The sequence below is a fragment of the Gadus chalcogrammus genome, chromosome 13 (assembly GCF_026213295.1).
Source record: "Gadus chalcogrammus isolate NIFS_2021 chromosome 13, NIFS_Gcha_1.0, whole genome shotgun sequence".
NCBI lineage: Eukaryota > Metazoa > Chordata > Actinopteri > Gadiformes > Gadidae > Gadus > Gadus chalcogrammus.
In genome coordinates this window covers 15252866-15269253 of record NC_079424.1, presented here as the reverse complement: position 1 = coordinate 15269253, position 16388 = coordinate 15252866, and the positions used below count along the sequence as shown (strand labels likewise).

At 45.3% G+C, this 16388-nt stretch overlaps 1 protein-coding gene across 1 annotated transcript in view; it reads left to right on the top strand.

The window, feature by feature from the left end:
• Positions 1-13983, top strand: part of foxj3 (forkhead box J3) — a 74583-nt gene extending 60600 nt beyond the window's left edge. Inside the window, exons 6-12 of the mRNA XM_056605269.1 lie at positions 43-171; positions 3475-3691; positions 6031-6531; positions 7656-7745; positions 8583-8774; positions 9247-9345; positions 9750-13983. Coding sequence (XP_056461244.1) covers positions 43-171; positions 3475-3691; positions 6031-6531; positions 7656-7745; positions 8583-8774; positions 9247-9345; positions 9750-9862 — 1341 coding nt within the window. The 3' untranslated portion in view covers positions 9863-13983. The remainder of the gene's footprint in view (positions 1-42; positions 172-3474; positions 3692-6030; positions 6532-7655; positions 7746-8582; positions 8775-9246; positions 9346-9749) is intronic.
• The last annotated feature ends 2405 nt before the right edge of the window (positions 13984-16388 follow it).

Sequence of the window (16388 nt, the reverse complement as noted above, 5' to 3'; positions counted from 1 at the left end):
CATTTCCGAACAGAACTAATGTATGGTGGAACTGTATTCCAGGTGGCGTTGTACAACACGGACCAGGAGGGAAGCGACAGTCCGCGGAGCAGCCTTAACAACAGCCTGTCGGATCAGAGTCTGGCGTCCGTTAATCTCAACAGCGTGGGCAGCGTGCACAGCTACACGCCGGTAAGACAGCGGACGGCGTTCATTTACCTGTGTTGAACCTTCATTTAGCCATGTTGGTCTGCTTTATATCTAACATCTTTTACGAATGGTTAATGGTAAATAGACGGCATTTATGAATGCACTTTGGAGCCTTTGGCCACTCAAAGCACTTTACAATGAGTGCCCCACATTTCCCCCAGTCACACACGTATTCATACACCGACGGTGTTGTCAACAATGCAAGAGAGCCAGCAGCCTTGCATGCCAGCTCGTCGAGAGCATTTGGAGCTCGTCGTCTTGCTTCTTGACGCTTGGATAGGATGACTCTGGGAATCTAACCGACAACCTTCCAGTTGCCAGCAAACCTTTACGACGAAAATGACAACATACAGCAACACGCGACACCACATAAGCAACCTTCTTGTACACATCGAATCATTGAATCAGGCAGAGAAGAAGAAGCAGCAAGACCTGCGGGGTCAGACGTTGCCTTGACCTGCATGAGTTTTATTCACAGCTCTCGGCGTTGATTAAATAGTGTGTCGAGAGTGACAAGCTCCTGCTGTCGCTTCTTGTTTTGAAGCACATTTCGTGACGAGGACACTGCTGCATTCTGACATTTTATTTTTCTCTATAGCAGCGTTCAATCTCTCTTTTTAAAGTGCCACGCCTCGGTAACAACAACACAGAACTAAAAGACAACGTGGAACACAGCACATACCATATCACATTTTTTCAATGTTATTAACACACGGCTACGATACGTTCATATCGTCTGGTCCATTCAATAAGTATCCTAGTTTCAGTCAAAGTCTGCTTATAATGCACTGCAAAAAAACAATAAGAAAGGCTGTCCATATCTGAAAATAGTTATGTAATGCGTCATTATTTTCTGCTCTGACCGTGGTCGGGAACACATTTCCTATCGCCGTCTCTTGTCTCCTTACATTTGCCAGCTCATGGTTCAGGTTCAACCCGAGCCGCACAAAGGCCTCTAAATGAACGTTGGGATGAGGCAGCGTACGGCCAGACTGCGGTCCACGCGGCACGCCAGCCGCGCTCATCAAACACGGCCGCTTCAGCGCACCACACTCCTCTGTTTCATGTGATCAGAAAGGCACCCGACAGAGGGGGGGGGGGGGGGGCTACATAGGAGTCCGCCGATGCCTGGCAGCGGCCCGGTGCTCAGGCAGGACCTGTCTGCGTCTGTGTGTGTGCAACATCAAGAAAGGACTGGGTTAAAGGAAAGAGGGGCAGGGAGCGTGGGGAGCATGGGGGGCCAAGGGCAGGCATGCACGCTCCTTGGAAGCCAGACAAAGAAGCTGCTGCCTCTGATGTCCTCCCACCAGAGATGCCCCCGCTTTGGTGTGGTCCACCCGCATCCGAGAGGAGCTCCTCGCTGCAGGCGCCGGGCATCGATCGCCCCGACCTGATGGATGTGCTCACTCTGTCTCTCCGTCTCTCTCTTCTCTCTCTGTCAGCCTCCCTCTGTTGCTCTCGCTCCGTCTTTCAGCAGAGGCAGACTGTCTCTCTCTCTCTCTCTCTCTCTCTCTCTCTCTCTCTCTCTCTCTCTCTCTCTCTCTCTCTCTCTCTCTCTCTCTCTCTCTCTCTCTCTCTCTCTCTCTCTCTCACGCCTGCTGTCGCTTTTATCCCTCTATCTCTGTCTCTGTCTCTCTCTATGTCTCTCTTTGTCTTTCAGCAGAGACAGCCTAGCTGTCTTTCTCTCCCTCCTTCTCCCTCCTTCTCTCTCTTTCTTTGTCTTTCAGCAGAGACAGCCTAGCTGTCTTTCTCTCCCTCCTTCTCCCTCCTTCTCCCTCCTTCTTTCTCTCCCTCCTTCTCCCTCCTTCTCCCTCCTTCTTTCTCTCCCTCCCTCCCTCCCTCCCTCCTTCTCTCTCTTTCTCTCTTTGTCTTTCAGCAGAGACAGGCTAGCTGTCTCTCTCTTTCTCTCTATCTTTCTTTCAGCAGAGGCAGGCTTTCTGCCTCGAACACTCGCTCACCCCAGACACTCCTGCATTGTTATATCCCTCTTCACTCTGCCAAGCGAGACTGAGAGCCACGCACTTCGACAGCATACCCACATCTACTTGCTTGGGAAAATGGAATGATTGGGGAGGGGGGGGGGGGGGGGGGGGGGGGGGGTAGGAAACAAAAATAAAAATATCAGAGTGCCCGGCCAGTCTCACTATGCCAGGACCTTGGAAGAAGACCTCGTCTGGTCTCGGCTTGTGCAGCATCGCAGAGCGTCGCTCTTCCTGCTGTGAACCGGCTAGACCTCACTAATTGCTGGAGGCTAGGCCTACCAATCTCTGGCCCTCTCTCACAGCAGGGGGGCCGGAGCGGGTTATTGACCACCCACACAATAAATGGCCCCACCAAAAAAAAATAAAGCGTGCTTATGAGTACAAGGCCTTGCTATTGATTTTGTTTAAAATATATTTTCGCTCTCGCACCTGAGTATCGGCTTTGTGTCTAATTGAGTCGCTCGCTCCCCTTTCTCTCTGGGGCTGGGCGAGCCAACTGGGGTCTGTTGGTCCAACCCCACTCCCCTCTCTGAAGAGTGCCTGAGAGCTCTGTAGAAATCGATGAGCCGTCAAACTAAAAGCATTGGTCCAAACCTCGGTCAAACCACTTGAATGGATCGTTGTCAACTTGAGAGAGTGTGTCTTGGATTAGAATCATCTTAACGCTTTAAGAGCTCCTTATCCCCATTGTCAATTAATCGGTTGGTCTTTTAATTTATTATTCATTCTATGTTTACAATTAATAATGGAGTCCATGTGTGTGTCTGATGAACAACCAAGAAGAACTGTGAAACTACTAGAAGCAACCATATATTTGCTTAAATGAAGCAATTGCTTTTAATTGATCAATGACTAAATCAATGATTCGGCTATCAACATTCGGCTATCAGTCCATCGTCCAGTGATCGTTTCACACTCCAAACACTAGGTTGAAGTTATGTGTGCTGTATGGTCTCCTGAGGCCAGCGTTCTCCTGTGTATGGACATCAGTGTATTTAGAGGGGGAAGACCGTTCTTACCTGTACTCAATAGTGATTGGTCCAATGCTCTAGCCTTAGTTTAAATGCGGGGCATCCTGTTGTATGATGAAAGTGCAAGGGAAACCCCTCCACGATATACACTATAATAGACCCCTCGTTACACCTCCACGACATCTCCCTTTAAACTCACGGCCGGGATGCTGTAGTTTCGGACATCCTGCATCTATTAATGTAACCATACTACCCACTGCCCATTTTACAGGCCAGGTCTAATGTCCACCAGTCACATGTGTAACCCTGTCTGTGTCCGTGCGTGTCTCCAGGTGTCCAGCCTTCCAGAACCCGTGTCCCAGTCCATGAGCCTGCAGCAGCAGCAGCAGCAGCAGCAGCAGCAGCAGCCCCAGCAGCAGCAGCAGCAGCAGCCTCAGTACAGCATGCCGGAGAGGGACAAGCAGCTCCTCTTCTCGGACTTTGAAGATCTCAGTGCCTCCTTCCGCAGCCTTTACAAGTCCGTCTTTGAGCAGTCCTTCAGCCAACAGGGTGAGGGTCTTCTAAACGAACAAAGCGTCATTTATCAATGCGAAGCACATTGCGGCGTGTATATTTTGTAAATATGTAATAATGATTGAATATATTTCTTTCATTAGAGCGGCGTGTTTTAAATCAATTTTGCCCAGGGAACACATTGGGACAAGATAATTTACAAAATAATTCAACCTGGGGGGGGGGGGGGGGGGGGGGGGGGGGGGTGGTGTGTGTGTGTGTGTGTGTGTGTGTGTGTGTGTGTGTGTGTGTGTGTGTGTGTGTGTGTGTGTGTGTGTGTGTGTGTGTGTGTGTGTGTGTGTGTGCGCGCTCGTGCGTGTTTTCCTGCCGATTGAGGCTGAGGAGGCTCCTTTGGGACTAATTATGTTGGCTGAGTTCAGCGAGCAGGTATTTAAAAGACATTCTGGGCTATAGTGCAAATCTATGGAGTATGTTTTGCTGCGCCGCTATCGGAGCAGGTGGAAAATCCTCACATTTCATTTTTCTGAAAAACAACCTTTGATATTGCTGTAGTAGTAGAAGTACATCAGTGTATTTCAGGATAGTGTCATGGTGTGTGTGTGTGTGTGTGTGTTAACGTGGCGGAGTGCACGCACACACACACACACGAGCATACGGATACATTAACATGCCCTTATCATGTGCATGCTGGGGAAGATTGAGTCCGTTTCATCAAAGACGACGTTGAAAGGAATCTCAATGTGTCGGAATGACAGCTCCCTGTCGCTCTTATGTTAATGTCTATGATGATGCAGGCCTATCACACAGGAACGGTGGGTTGCCGCTCACCCAAAGCCCGACTGTTCTGTCCTGTTCTAAGCAACGGCAAGAAAAGCCTTTTGCTTTATAATTTGATTGACTGATAAACACAGGCCACTCGAAAAGATCGAGCCGCGCAGACGAAACACTTTCTTGTCTAACCTACTTTCACAAATCAAATGCATTTCATGCTAATGCCTTCAAAGCACTGCCCTTCTTTAATCTACCATCTATGTTTCATTAGTTGAAAGTTGTTACCTTTTTTTATTTTGTACTATTTTTGTATTTTGCACGCCTCATACAAGTGAAGTCTCTTCGCAGGACAAGCCCTAGCAATTAAAAAGCGTAAATAATCGGGCGAGGGGATTTCACACTCTGCCCGCCGTAGACAGTGAGCTAATTCACCGGCTTTGATAATAGGTAATGAGCTTGCATTATTATTCTGGGGCCGCGTTAATTGCTTTCTGTATTTCCCCCGTTGGACAATGGGCTTTCGGCGGCGATAAGAGATGCACCTTTGTCACCCCTGCCGTGAGTGTTGCGCGCCGATTGCGGAGGATTGGCGGCGGGCAGGGGCTGGAGCGCGGCTCTAAAAGCACTCCAGCGAAATGGGTTTAGCGTGCCAAAGCCCTGAAGGACGCTAGGAGGGGGCTCTTTAGGCCAACCCTCTCTCTGTCTCTGTCTCTCTCTGTCTCTCTCTGTCTCCCTCTGTGTCTCTATCTGTACCTCGCTCTCTGTTGCTTTGTCCCCCTTTGTCTCTCCCTCACCCTATTCTCTCTCTCTCTCTCTCTGTCTCTCCCTCTCGCTCTGTCTGTCTGTCTGTCTGTCTGTGTCTGTCTCGATCGCTCTCTCTGTCTCTGTCTCTGTCTCGATCGCTCTCTCTGTCTCTGTCTCTGTCTCTGTCTCGATCGCTCTCTCCGTCTCTCCCCTCTCAATGTGTCTATTTGCTCTCTCTGTGTCTTGTGTGTGTTTCTCTCTCCCCCTCGCTCCCTGTATGTCTTTGTCTCTCTCTCCCTCTCACTCCCTGTGTTTCTCTAGCTCTTTCCCTCTCTCATTGTGTGTCTGACTCTCGCCCTGGCTCTGCTTGGGTGATTGCCGTTGGGATTGCAGATGTATGTGCTCTGCCCGCTAAGTTCACATTTCACAAATAATCGGGAGGGATCAAAGATGAGAGTTGAGCTCAGCCAGCGACGTGATGGACTGTAAAGAAACGGTGGTGGGGGGGGGGGGGGAATAGAGGAGAAAGAGGAGAAGGAGCGAGTTGATGACAGCCAAGGCTTGTTAGACACTAGGAATGCTGAGTCACTCCCTCAGCTGCTGCAGCATGGCTGCTGCTGCTCTCTATTGTGTATCTATCTCCACTGAACTGGGAAAGCCCTGTCCAAATGCTTTTAATAAGACGCTAAAACAAGAACAGTAGACTTTTTTGGAGTGGTTTGTCAAGTAGAGCTGGCCTAACTCAGCAGGGCACTTGGTTCCGGCCCTGAGTCCGCTGCAGGGTGTGTGTGCCTGTACTAGTGATGTGTGTCTGTGTGTGTGTGTGTCACCTGACCCCGTGCACCCTCCTCCACCTCCAGGTCTGATGGGCATGCAGTCGGAGTCCCCCCAGCAGACCCACACCTCCTGCCCCTACCAACACTCCCCCGGCGGCGGCGGCGGCGCCATCAGCACCCAGAACAACCTGTCCAACAACCACGCCAACAGCCACGCCAACAGCCACCCCAACAGCCACGCCAACAACCACACGGCGGCCGGCACCCAGGTCCCCCTCTCCCACCCGGGCCACGGCTCTCCGCACGGCCAGCACCTCTCCCAGCACGCCGCCGCCGCCCTCAGCCAGCACAGCCAGCACAGCCAGCATCCGCACCAACACCAACAGCACTCCCAGCTCGGACCACCCCACTCCCAGCACGGGCCGCACCCCACCCACGGCCAGCACCCCACCCACGGGCAGCACCCAACCCACGGGCAGCACCCGGCGCAGCAGCACCCGCCACACCCGGCGCAGCACGGCCAGCAGCACCAGAGCCTCTCCCACCAGCCCCATCCTGCCCAGCAACAGATGGCCTGCAACCCGGGTAAGACCTGCCCCCAGTGCTCTCCCTTCTCCCTTCACACCTGCGTGCACCCCCCACACCGCCCACCCTGTGTGTTCGTTCCTGTACCTGTGTCGGTGGATGTCTTTATTCCATGAGGACGATAACCGGGCAATGTTGGAAAAATATTTATAGTTATGGATTTTATGGCTACTTGTTTGGATAGATTCGATTGGATATGTTTAAAGTGGTCCGTGTTTTGTCACCGTGTGAGGCTTTATCTCGTCAGCACAACATAACTACTCCAGTTCTCATTAATTTGGTGTTCATGGTGGAAGACCAAATAAACTAAATATCCTATCACTATCAATATCAATTTCATGAGAATCTGTGAGAAATATGGTCCTTATTGGTGCCCTGATATCACTTGGGCCTCTAATGAGCTAGGTATAGGACACACAGAGGCACACAAAGAAAGTAAACATGTTTCAAAAGAGGATGTGGATGAGTGTTCATTAATATTGGGTTTTGAATGCTGATCGGTGGTAAATCACCCCTGCTTTGTGTTGTGTGTTGGTGTGTGTGTGTGTGATGAGAACAAAGCAAAGCTGCAATCCCACACGAAGGAAATCACTGGAGTCCACTGGCACCTCCTAGTGGCCTAACAACACTACGCCAGTATTTTGTTAGGCCACTAAAATGACAAAGTATAATAATATGAGCCATTTAGTGGAGGGTTTTGTCCAGGGTGACTCGCAGGACAGCGAGTACATACATCCTCTTTGGATTAAATAGAATGAGCGAATAATGAAAGCATAATTAACTGATTTAGAAAAATGCACTAGGTCACCAACCACTAAATAATTATGTATTAATGCATTAAAACAAATGAACAAATATTTTTGCTATGGTCTGTTCATGTGTTTAGCCTCAAAATGAAATGCCACTTTGAGAGCCAATCCTAAAACAACAGCCATGTTTACAGCCCCAGGGCTGTGCTTTCAAACAAACAAGTTTACCCCATCCCTACAGTAATTCCCACAGGTAACGCTGGGAGCACTATTGAATGTAGAGACATGCACCGGCCATTCTGATGGATCGTGTGTCTGTGTGTCTATGTCTATGTGTCTGTGTGTCTGTGTGTCTGTGTGTCTGTTTGTGTGCAGACTGGTACCCCAATCTAGACGCACTGAAAGAAAGCTGTCGGATCGCCAGCAGCTACAACTGGGCGGATGTTGACCTCTCACCTTTCCAAGGTGCGCATCTCAGATCCATTTCCCCTTTTATGTATTTCTTTCATCACTCCAACGCAAAAACCGACGGCAATTGCTAGGAGGAAGGATTTCCTAACCACACAAACGCGCATCTCAGCGACATACCAGTGGCTTGCAAAATTTCTTTGAACGACACCGCATTCACGTCAATAATATACTTTCTGCCGGAAACGTAACCGAGGCAGCCGATTGCAATCCATAGCCTAAACCTGCCCTGGATCTCGGTATAGGCTGGAGCCTTTATAGAAAAATGTGTGCAAGACACTAGACTGTCCTAAGAGACCGAGGAACCAAAGCACTGTACAGTCTGCGTACCGAGCGTGCTCTGAGCCGACACACTGCTCTGGACCAGTACGTGATTACGTGCTGCAGTGTTAACTGTAAAGTTGATTAAGAGTTTAATTAAACAGAGCTTTTCAATTAAATCACCGGCGCCTTTCAGTTTAATTACCAAAACATCAAGCTCAGCAGGTCAGTTTATCCAATTAGAGTCTAGGATTGCAAGGTAGGATGTTTTAAATATCACACACAAAAGGGTAATGAACTTAATGAATTTATACGCACTTCAGATTTATTAGCAGTGGATCGAGGTGTTTATGGATCTCATTGTGCCATCACACTGTCTCTGTGCTTTGAGATGCATTTTCTTAATATTTTGTATTCTGTCTGATGAAAAACCACCCAAGAAGAAAAATGCTTTCCCAGACAAAGGAATAATAAGCTGTAGCTGATTGTGTGTGTGTGTGTGTGTGTGTGTGTTTTTTATTGTTCCTAATTTGCATATATGCCTGTGTGTATGTGCAAACGTGCACAACGCAGGTTTGAAGGAGAGCATGAGACAAGCGGAGCTGAACAACTGGTCCTTGGAGCCCACTCAGATAGCAGACCTCTGCTCATCCATCAACCAATTCTTTGCCCGCACTGGCGTGATCCAGCCACAAGGGGCAGTGCAGCCCCCTGTGTGCCATGGCGCCATGCACTCCACAAAACCCAGTCAGCACCTCAACACAGGTAATACCTGGCTCTTTGATATCTTCACCTAGCTACACAGGGATGGACATTTTAATCTGTTTCGTTTTCAGATGTTACTCTGCTATCTGAAAAAATAAGGTCACGTTTTTTCTGTTACTTTCTATAATAGAATGTAACAGAAATTACTTTCTGTGATGTTTCACCACTAGTTGTTCATCATTCCTGGTTAATCAGTAATCTGCCCTTCAACAAGTGTAGCAATACAAAGAGCCCGACCATTGGCTTATCATTTTGAGATTTGGTTAAAGGTTAGAAGCTATGGGCAGCAGGCTCTGTAGAGCTTGTTGGTTCAATCCCTGGTTCCATCCCTGGTTCTAACCATTTTGAACAAGAAAATAGCAGAAGAATAGTCATTTTTACCATGTCAATCTGGCTGTATACGATTTCGTTTTTCTCAGGTTTTACCATGTTTGCTTACACACTAGTGTAAACCTGCTGTTGTGCTCAACAGGCAACCTGTACATGGACTCCAGACAGAGCATGTCTATGATGGGCCCACCTGGCTACCCCCACATGACGCCCATGAGCAGCCCAGGAGCTGCCATGACAGGTGGGCGCGCCACGCTTCCTCAGTGCTTCATCCATTGCACCTTATTTTCGATATCTCATCATCCATAGCTCTTTAACGCAACCACGGCGACATATCATGAGGACTCATAGCTTCAAGCTGAGTGTGTTGTATCTTAAGCTTATACTTAATGCTTTTTCTCTCTCATTCTCTCCCTTTGTCCGTCCCTCTCACAAATGTGTGTTCTGTGCCTCTCTTTCTTTCTCTCTCTCTCTCTCGATCTCTCTCTCTACCTCTCTCTACCTCTACCTCTACCTCTCTCTACCTCTCTCTACCTCTACCTCTCTCTACCTCTACCTCTATCTACCTCTACCTCTCTCTACCTCTACCTCTATCTACCTCTACCTCTCTCTACCTCTCTCTCTGTGTGTCTCACTCACTCTCAGGCCATCACACTCAGATGAACCAGCAGCACATGATGCCGAGCCGGAACTTCCCCATGCACCGCATGCAGGCCGACGACATCCAGGACGACTTTGACTGGGACTCCATCGTTTAACCCCCCCCCCTACCTTTACCCCTTCCCTGACCCGTGTCCCCGCTCCACCTCGCCTCCTGCTCCCGCGCCTCCCTCTTCCAGGAAACGAGGGCCGGGGAGCCGGGAGGGGAGGCGTGGCGGAGGAGACAGAGGTGAAAGCCACAGGCTGAGCTGAGCAGCCGCACGAGAGCGGGATGCAGCGAGGAGCCACTCCTCTTGGACAGGGGGAATTGAGGACATTTTCTGCCCTTGAAAGACAGAGAGAGGGAGAGAGAGAGAGAACCTCAGAGTCCTGACAATTTTTTAAACAAAGAAACATAGAAAAAAAAAACTACAAAAAAAACAACATAAAACGACAAAATAAAAGAAATGAATATTGTTACTTTGAAGACAATCATCATCCCGGCGGTGGACTTGTTTAAAGTGATTGCTTACGTACTTGTTTTAAAGGAAAGCGGCACACGTTAATATTCAGTCTTGAGTAAAGAAGAAAAAAAGAAAATACAAAAACATGTGCTCCTCTGCCCTCCGGCCCCCACAGCCCTCTTCCTGCCCCCCCCCCGCCCCCGCCCCCGCCTGTTTTTAACTGTTGTGTGATTTGAGTGACTGGTTACACTTGTAAAAAAAAAAACGTGATAAAAAACCCTCCTTGTGTTAACCTTGACCTCACCTGCCTCTTGGATTTGCCTCTTTTTAAGAAAACAACATCAAAGGAAATATGTGTTTGGGGGGTGACAAATGCATCCACCAAACCTCCCCCTCTTCTCGACTCCCCCCCCCTCCCCCACACAAATGGCGATTGAGTTGGTTTGATGATGGGTACAGTGACTGATCTTTTGAACAGGGTGTTCAATGTGATTTCAAAAGGCTTTGATATATATATATCCATATATATGGTAAATCTAAGAGACAACGATAAACTTCGTAACCGCTACATCAAGGTATGCTGGATGCAGCTGACCGTTGGCATATACCGGCAGTATTTCCTTCCTTGTCTTCAGTACCTCAGAGTTGGTCTGGGTTGTTTGAAGAGTTTGGTCTCTTCAGTAAGAAGTCTGCAGTCCTCATTATTTGAAGGTGCTGTCGGGAAGATTCAGGAGCTGTAATTTGAGTTTAGATTCATTAGTTAATTAATTAATGGTACGCCATAGCCATCCCTCAGCTATTAGTGGGTGAAATGCTCAGTGAAAATACCTGTGTCTGTATGACCAGTTTAGATTTTATACTGCTCCCAGCTCATTTAAATCAGGGAATCTCTTCCCTGATTGGTTCAAGGTATCCATCTCACCTGTCACACAAGTGGGTGAAGTCAAAACTTCTGAAAGGCAGGGGGAGGGAGGGAGCGGACAGGGATGGGACTTTTGGAAAATCGTAGATCTTACGATTTTATGTTCTGCTCGCCTCTGTCTCTTTACAATGAGTGGATCCATCCTACAGCATCTTTAACCCTGAGAAGATAAAAATAACCTTTTTACCAAAGCCCATTTGCTAAACATAAGAACGGACGTTGGTTGTACGGTATGTGAGAATCTTTTGGGAGCGACGGTTTATTGTTTAAATGTTGTAAGTCATTGATAGAAAATGCCAAACAATGGAATAATAGTTGAATGATAAGGGCTGGAAAGAGGAGTGATTAGTAAACTAGGTTTAAAGACGAACCAAACACTCAAATCCAACCTAACCTAACCAAACCCCCAAACACCGATTCAAAACGAAAAACTATTGGCGGCTGATATTACCTGACACAATTTCAGCCAATCAGAAAGAGCTGTGCCTCTGGTTTGATTGTAATGTTGTTTGCTCTCAAAGATCCTGAAAGACCCGGTGAGGACACAACTGGGGATCACTGAATATATGGTTGATGAGAAAGTAGTCTGTAAGATCTGGAATAACCTTTCATTTGTTCAATGTCTGTATGTAATTGATCACATGCTTCTACTGTTCATGTGGTATGGTCACATCTGAGAGGTAAATTACAGCGACACGCCTTTTCCCACTAAACAAATTGTGCGTTATTATGATCGATGTGTTCATATTTAGCTAATGTACAATCATTGCAACATACAGAATGTGAGTCTTGATACAGTGTGTGTGTGTGTGTGTGTGTGTGTGACTGAATTTTGTCATTTGTTTTGTAATTCAAAAGGGTTTCTTTGATGGTGACAACTGTTTCTATGCTATCTGTGAGCACAAATCAGATGGATGAAAGATTTGAAAAAATGCATCTTTTTCTTCTCTTTTGCAAATGTGGGAAAGTGCGCATTAACAGCAAGGCGAGTGGCAGGGCTGGAAAACCTGTCATGATCACGTCCCAGTAGTGCACGGGGTCTCAATCAATAGCTCCAGCTGGATGGCACCAAGTGTTTTATACGCTCTTTGCACACTATCAGTAACCTCTTACTTTTATCCCTCCATAACACGTATGTTAGCAAGTGAGAGACTGCCCTAGTCACAATAGTTCTCATCTATGGAAGACAATCATGATTTTATTTTTGAATTATGTTTTTAAATCAACACATTGTTGTTCATTTAAGGAAGGCACTTTTTAGGTCCAATGCTTGGTGTAATTTAATGGAACCATCATTTCGGAGCAGATATAGAGACAACTATGACCTAAAATCATGCCGGTGGTGATACAGCTCTTCTGATTGACAGAATCCAGCTGAAGGCCTACTGTGGCAAGTTTTCTGCAAGGAGTATAATGTCAAAGACAGGTTTTAAGCTAAGGTTGACTTACGTTATTTTGTTGTGTTTAATTCAGCTCTTCATGCATTTGACCCAGCATTTGAGTCTTTCTACTATCTTGTCTTTAGTTCTTTTTTTAATAACTGTTGATCAATGTTTTTTTTCTTTTTCACTGCCAAAATGTAATTCTCGGACACTTTCAACCATATTTTGTCAGTTGACTTGGCAAAACCTTTAAGGATTATTCTCATTAAGTCACTAAAATGTGGGTGTAGCAGTCATGTCCACCAGCGGACTGCACTTTGGAAAGATGAGGAATTATTATATTCCTGAAAATTATAATGTATATAACCTGGAAACTGTGGACAAAAAAAAGGAAAATGGGAGTATCTTGTCAAACTTGGTCCATTTTCGCCAGGTGAAGCTAATCGACAAGCAGAGCACATGGGAGGATTTAAGTAAATGTGACGAAAAGGGAAAAGCTAAGACAAAGACTGGAATGCAATCAAATGATGTGTTAATTTAGTTGTGTGCGTGCGAATGTGTGCTTGTGTGAGAAAATTTGGTTCCATAACATAACACACTTAAAAAAATATTTTAGTTATATTATCCAGCTGAAGTTGTACCTGCCAGAGAGATTACAATTAGTTGGGGGAAGAAACAAGAAACAAGGCCTTGTTACAATGTGGGAGAGAACTGCCAACAAGTACTGCTGATTGAGGCCTATTTTATTCAGTGCTGGTGTGATGTAGTGCTTCTTGTAAATAGATGTCTTTTCAATCATCCGTTTTTTCCCCTCCTTGGGGTGGGGCATCAAGGTGAGGGGTGGGGCGTATTCAAGAACGAGAAGAGGGTTTAAAAAAAGAGAAGAATATTTTGTTATTGTCCAGACAGAGGGTGACACAGTATGTATATATCTATATTGTATATATGTGATGAAAATGCGTTGGCTTTTTGTGTGACACTACCTTTTACCTGTACTATGGTTCTACATTCAGTGTTTCAATGTTGATAATATATATTTTTGTTTTTTGTTTTTTTGATTTTGTCTTTGTCATTTCTCGTATTTGTTGTTTTTTCCCCTCGTTTATCTTGTTTCTGTCCTTTTGGTTATTGCACGGTTTATTACTTTTGCTGTCCATTGAGGTGACACAGCTACTTTGTATTGGTTTAGTGCTATAAATAATTCAAGTGTTATTAAAATTGTCGATACCACCGCCCATCCCGCCCCTTTCCCCAATATGCATGAATGGCACTTAAAGAAATAAAATATGTTAACTTCACTGTGGAATATTGTGTGGTTCAGAAGCTTATTTAACAGAGTTAAAAAATGGAAAGGGCAGATATAGCGCTTTTTCAAACAATAAGACATTTCCCTGTATAGTTTAATTTTTTTTGCTTCCCTTGGTCCAGAAATGGCCACCTTCTCTCCACCTGCTAAAGTCTACGTTACACAAGTCCCTTTCCACAGGGATGACTCAGGAGAGCCGCGATCCTTTAATAGCTGCGTCTGGATCATCAGCAAGCTATTCCCCACTCAGCTCCCCGGGGAACGCTCTGCCCCTCGTCACCCAATCCGCATGCTTTACATGGTACAAGTATTTGGTATCTCTCTCTGTATGCCTCTCTTTTCAGACATTTTCCAATGATACAAATATTTAGTGCAGACTTTTTTTAGAATGCAAACTAGAATAATACAGACAACTATATGTTTTTGTTTTACTTTCGTAAAACACAAAGGATGCTGTTAACATATCAATGTCTAAGGCATTCTGTAAATCATATAGGGAAATATCAAAATGGTATACCCACTTTACCACTCTATATTTTACTTTGAGTCTTGAGCCACCATAAAACATTAACTAGTATTATCAACATGAACATATAAATCAACTGAATGTGGATAACCCAAGCCTTACTCTAGTGGTCTATTACGAGTTGGGGGGGGGAACTCCAGCCATTCGAAAGCGTAACTCAAACCGTGGTGGAGGAATTCATCTGTAGTAAATAAACTTGACCTCTACCATCTTTTTTCACCAGCAGATTCAGAATAATTAATATTGGGTGAGAAGAATTCCGGAGACATTTCATCTTATACTAGAGCTGAACAGAAGTGCCCCCTAGTGGTCTTTATCTACAACTGACCATGATCCCCTTCCCTGGGGCAGTTTCGCCTTTATGTTTCCCTTTTCTTTTTCAAAAGCAGGAGTACATACATAACATTATAAATAACTTTTAGAGCTCTATTACGAAACATCAAAGTTAGTCAGACATTTTAATAGCGTAGGGCTTTCTTGTGTCCCTATTAGATGTATTCATTTGGAAGGTTACATTGAGGGGGTAAGCGCACATCACCTTGATCCGAGGACATCTTTAAGCCAAAAGTGACTTAACTTATCATACACATATTTTTAATTTAAGATATTACAGTGAGAGTTGCTTTAAAGAATGTGCTAAGTAACATAGTAATACCGACCAAATCGTTTAAAAAAACAAAAAAACACGCTATGAGGTTGTTTGCGGTAGTAGAGCAGCCCCTAGTGGTCCAAGGCTGGTCACTACAGGCTTGACCTTACCTGGTATACAGTATATTGTATGGCATGTGGCAAACATTTAAGACATCTGGAAGCATTTTAATACCTACCATTTACAATCCCAAGTGAACAGTCACATACCCACATTTGACAAAATGTGGCTTAATTAATTATCAGTCTAGTTTAGAAATCTCAACATGCTGTTATATTTTTGTTCTAAACTCTTTGTCTCGAGTATGTATGCTACTACATTTGAATATAATTAATATAGGCCTATATGTTTAATTTTTCATAAAGATGTAGGCCTACCTTTTCGGGTTTACATTTGCACCATTAAATCACACTGTCCCATGCCAAATTAATCTAAACTCAAAAATATTCCCTAAACGAAGACCCTCAGAATCAGCATCAACACCACAAACAGGAAGAATAACCTCATTTTAATATTTTCTAAAATCACAAATGCCATAATAACTCTGAATCTTTGATAGCATGGCAGCAGCTTAGATTATACAATGACAAAAGATTAACCCGTAAAAGAGCCTTAATTGGCATGGGCTACATCTGCCACTACGTTGGTCAGACTTGAGCGACGATAGCGTCGAAAAGACTGAAGAGATCCTCAGAATAAAAATACCTTCACAGGCTAACGTGAAAATTGTTCCATCGATGTTTGCACAAGCATCCTTTCTCAACGAGACTACTATCAGATATGAATGAATAACTATTGTAGAGGCTTTCCACTCAGTCCCCATCTGCCATTTTCAGCAGATAGACAACCAAAACATCCTCAGAGCCTATGTCATATATAACAGGGAAGTGTCTAAAGTGCTTAGGGAAAGCAGGCTTTCCCAGACAACAGGACTGCGGCCAAAGAGAGAATAAAGCTTGCTGCATTGGCGAGGAAGACAGTGACAGACAATTCTACATGGGGAACAAGAAATCAAATCTTTCGTTTAGAAAAACCCTAACCTTCATGTTCAATTACAATCAACTTATTTGGTGGACAGAGGCAACACGTTTAGAATGAGAATTTATTTGACTTGTGGCGTTGTGCCCTTGAGCTGAGGACATGTTTTCTCCATAAAAAATCTCTTATTTCTGTCTGTTAGAACCACACTGGATTTTGGAACAAACGCATCCTGTCAAACCCCATAGAAATTGAAATAAGGCTTACAGAAGTGGTTTTAATATGTTATTTTAGAAAGTAGTTCTACAGAAAATTGCGTTTGTGGACTCTCAGACTCAAAACATGATACTTAACACTCGTCTACTATTATGTATGCATATTTAATGAATATATGTATATTTATAATAGTCCTATGTAG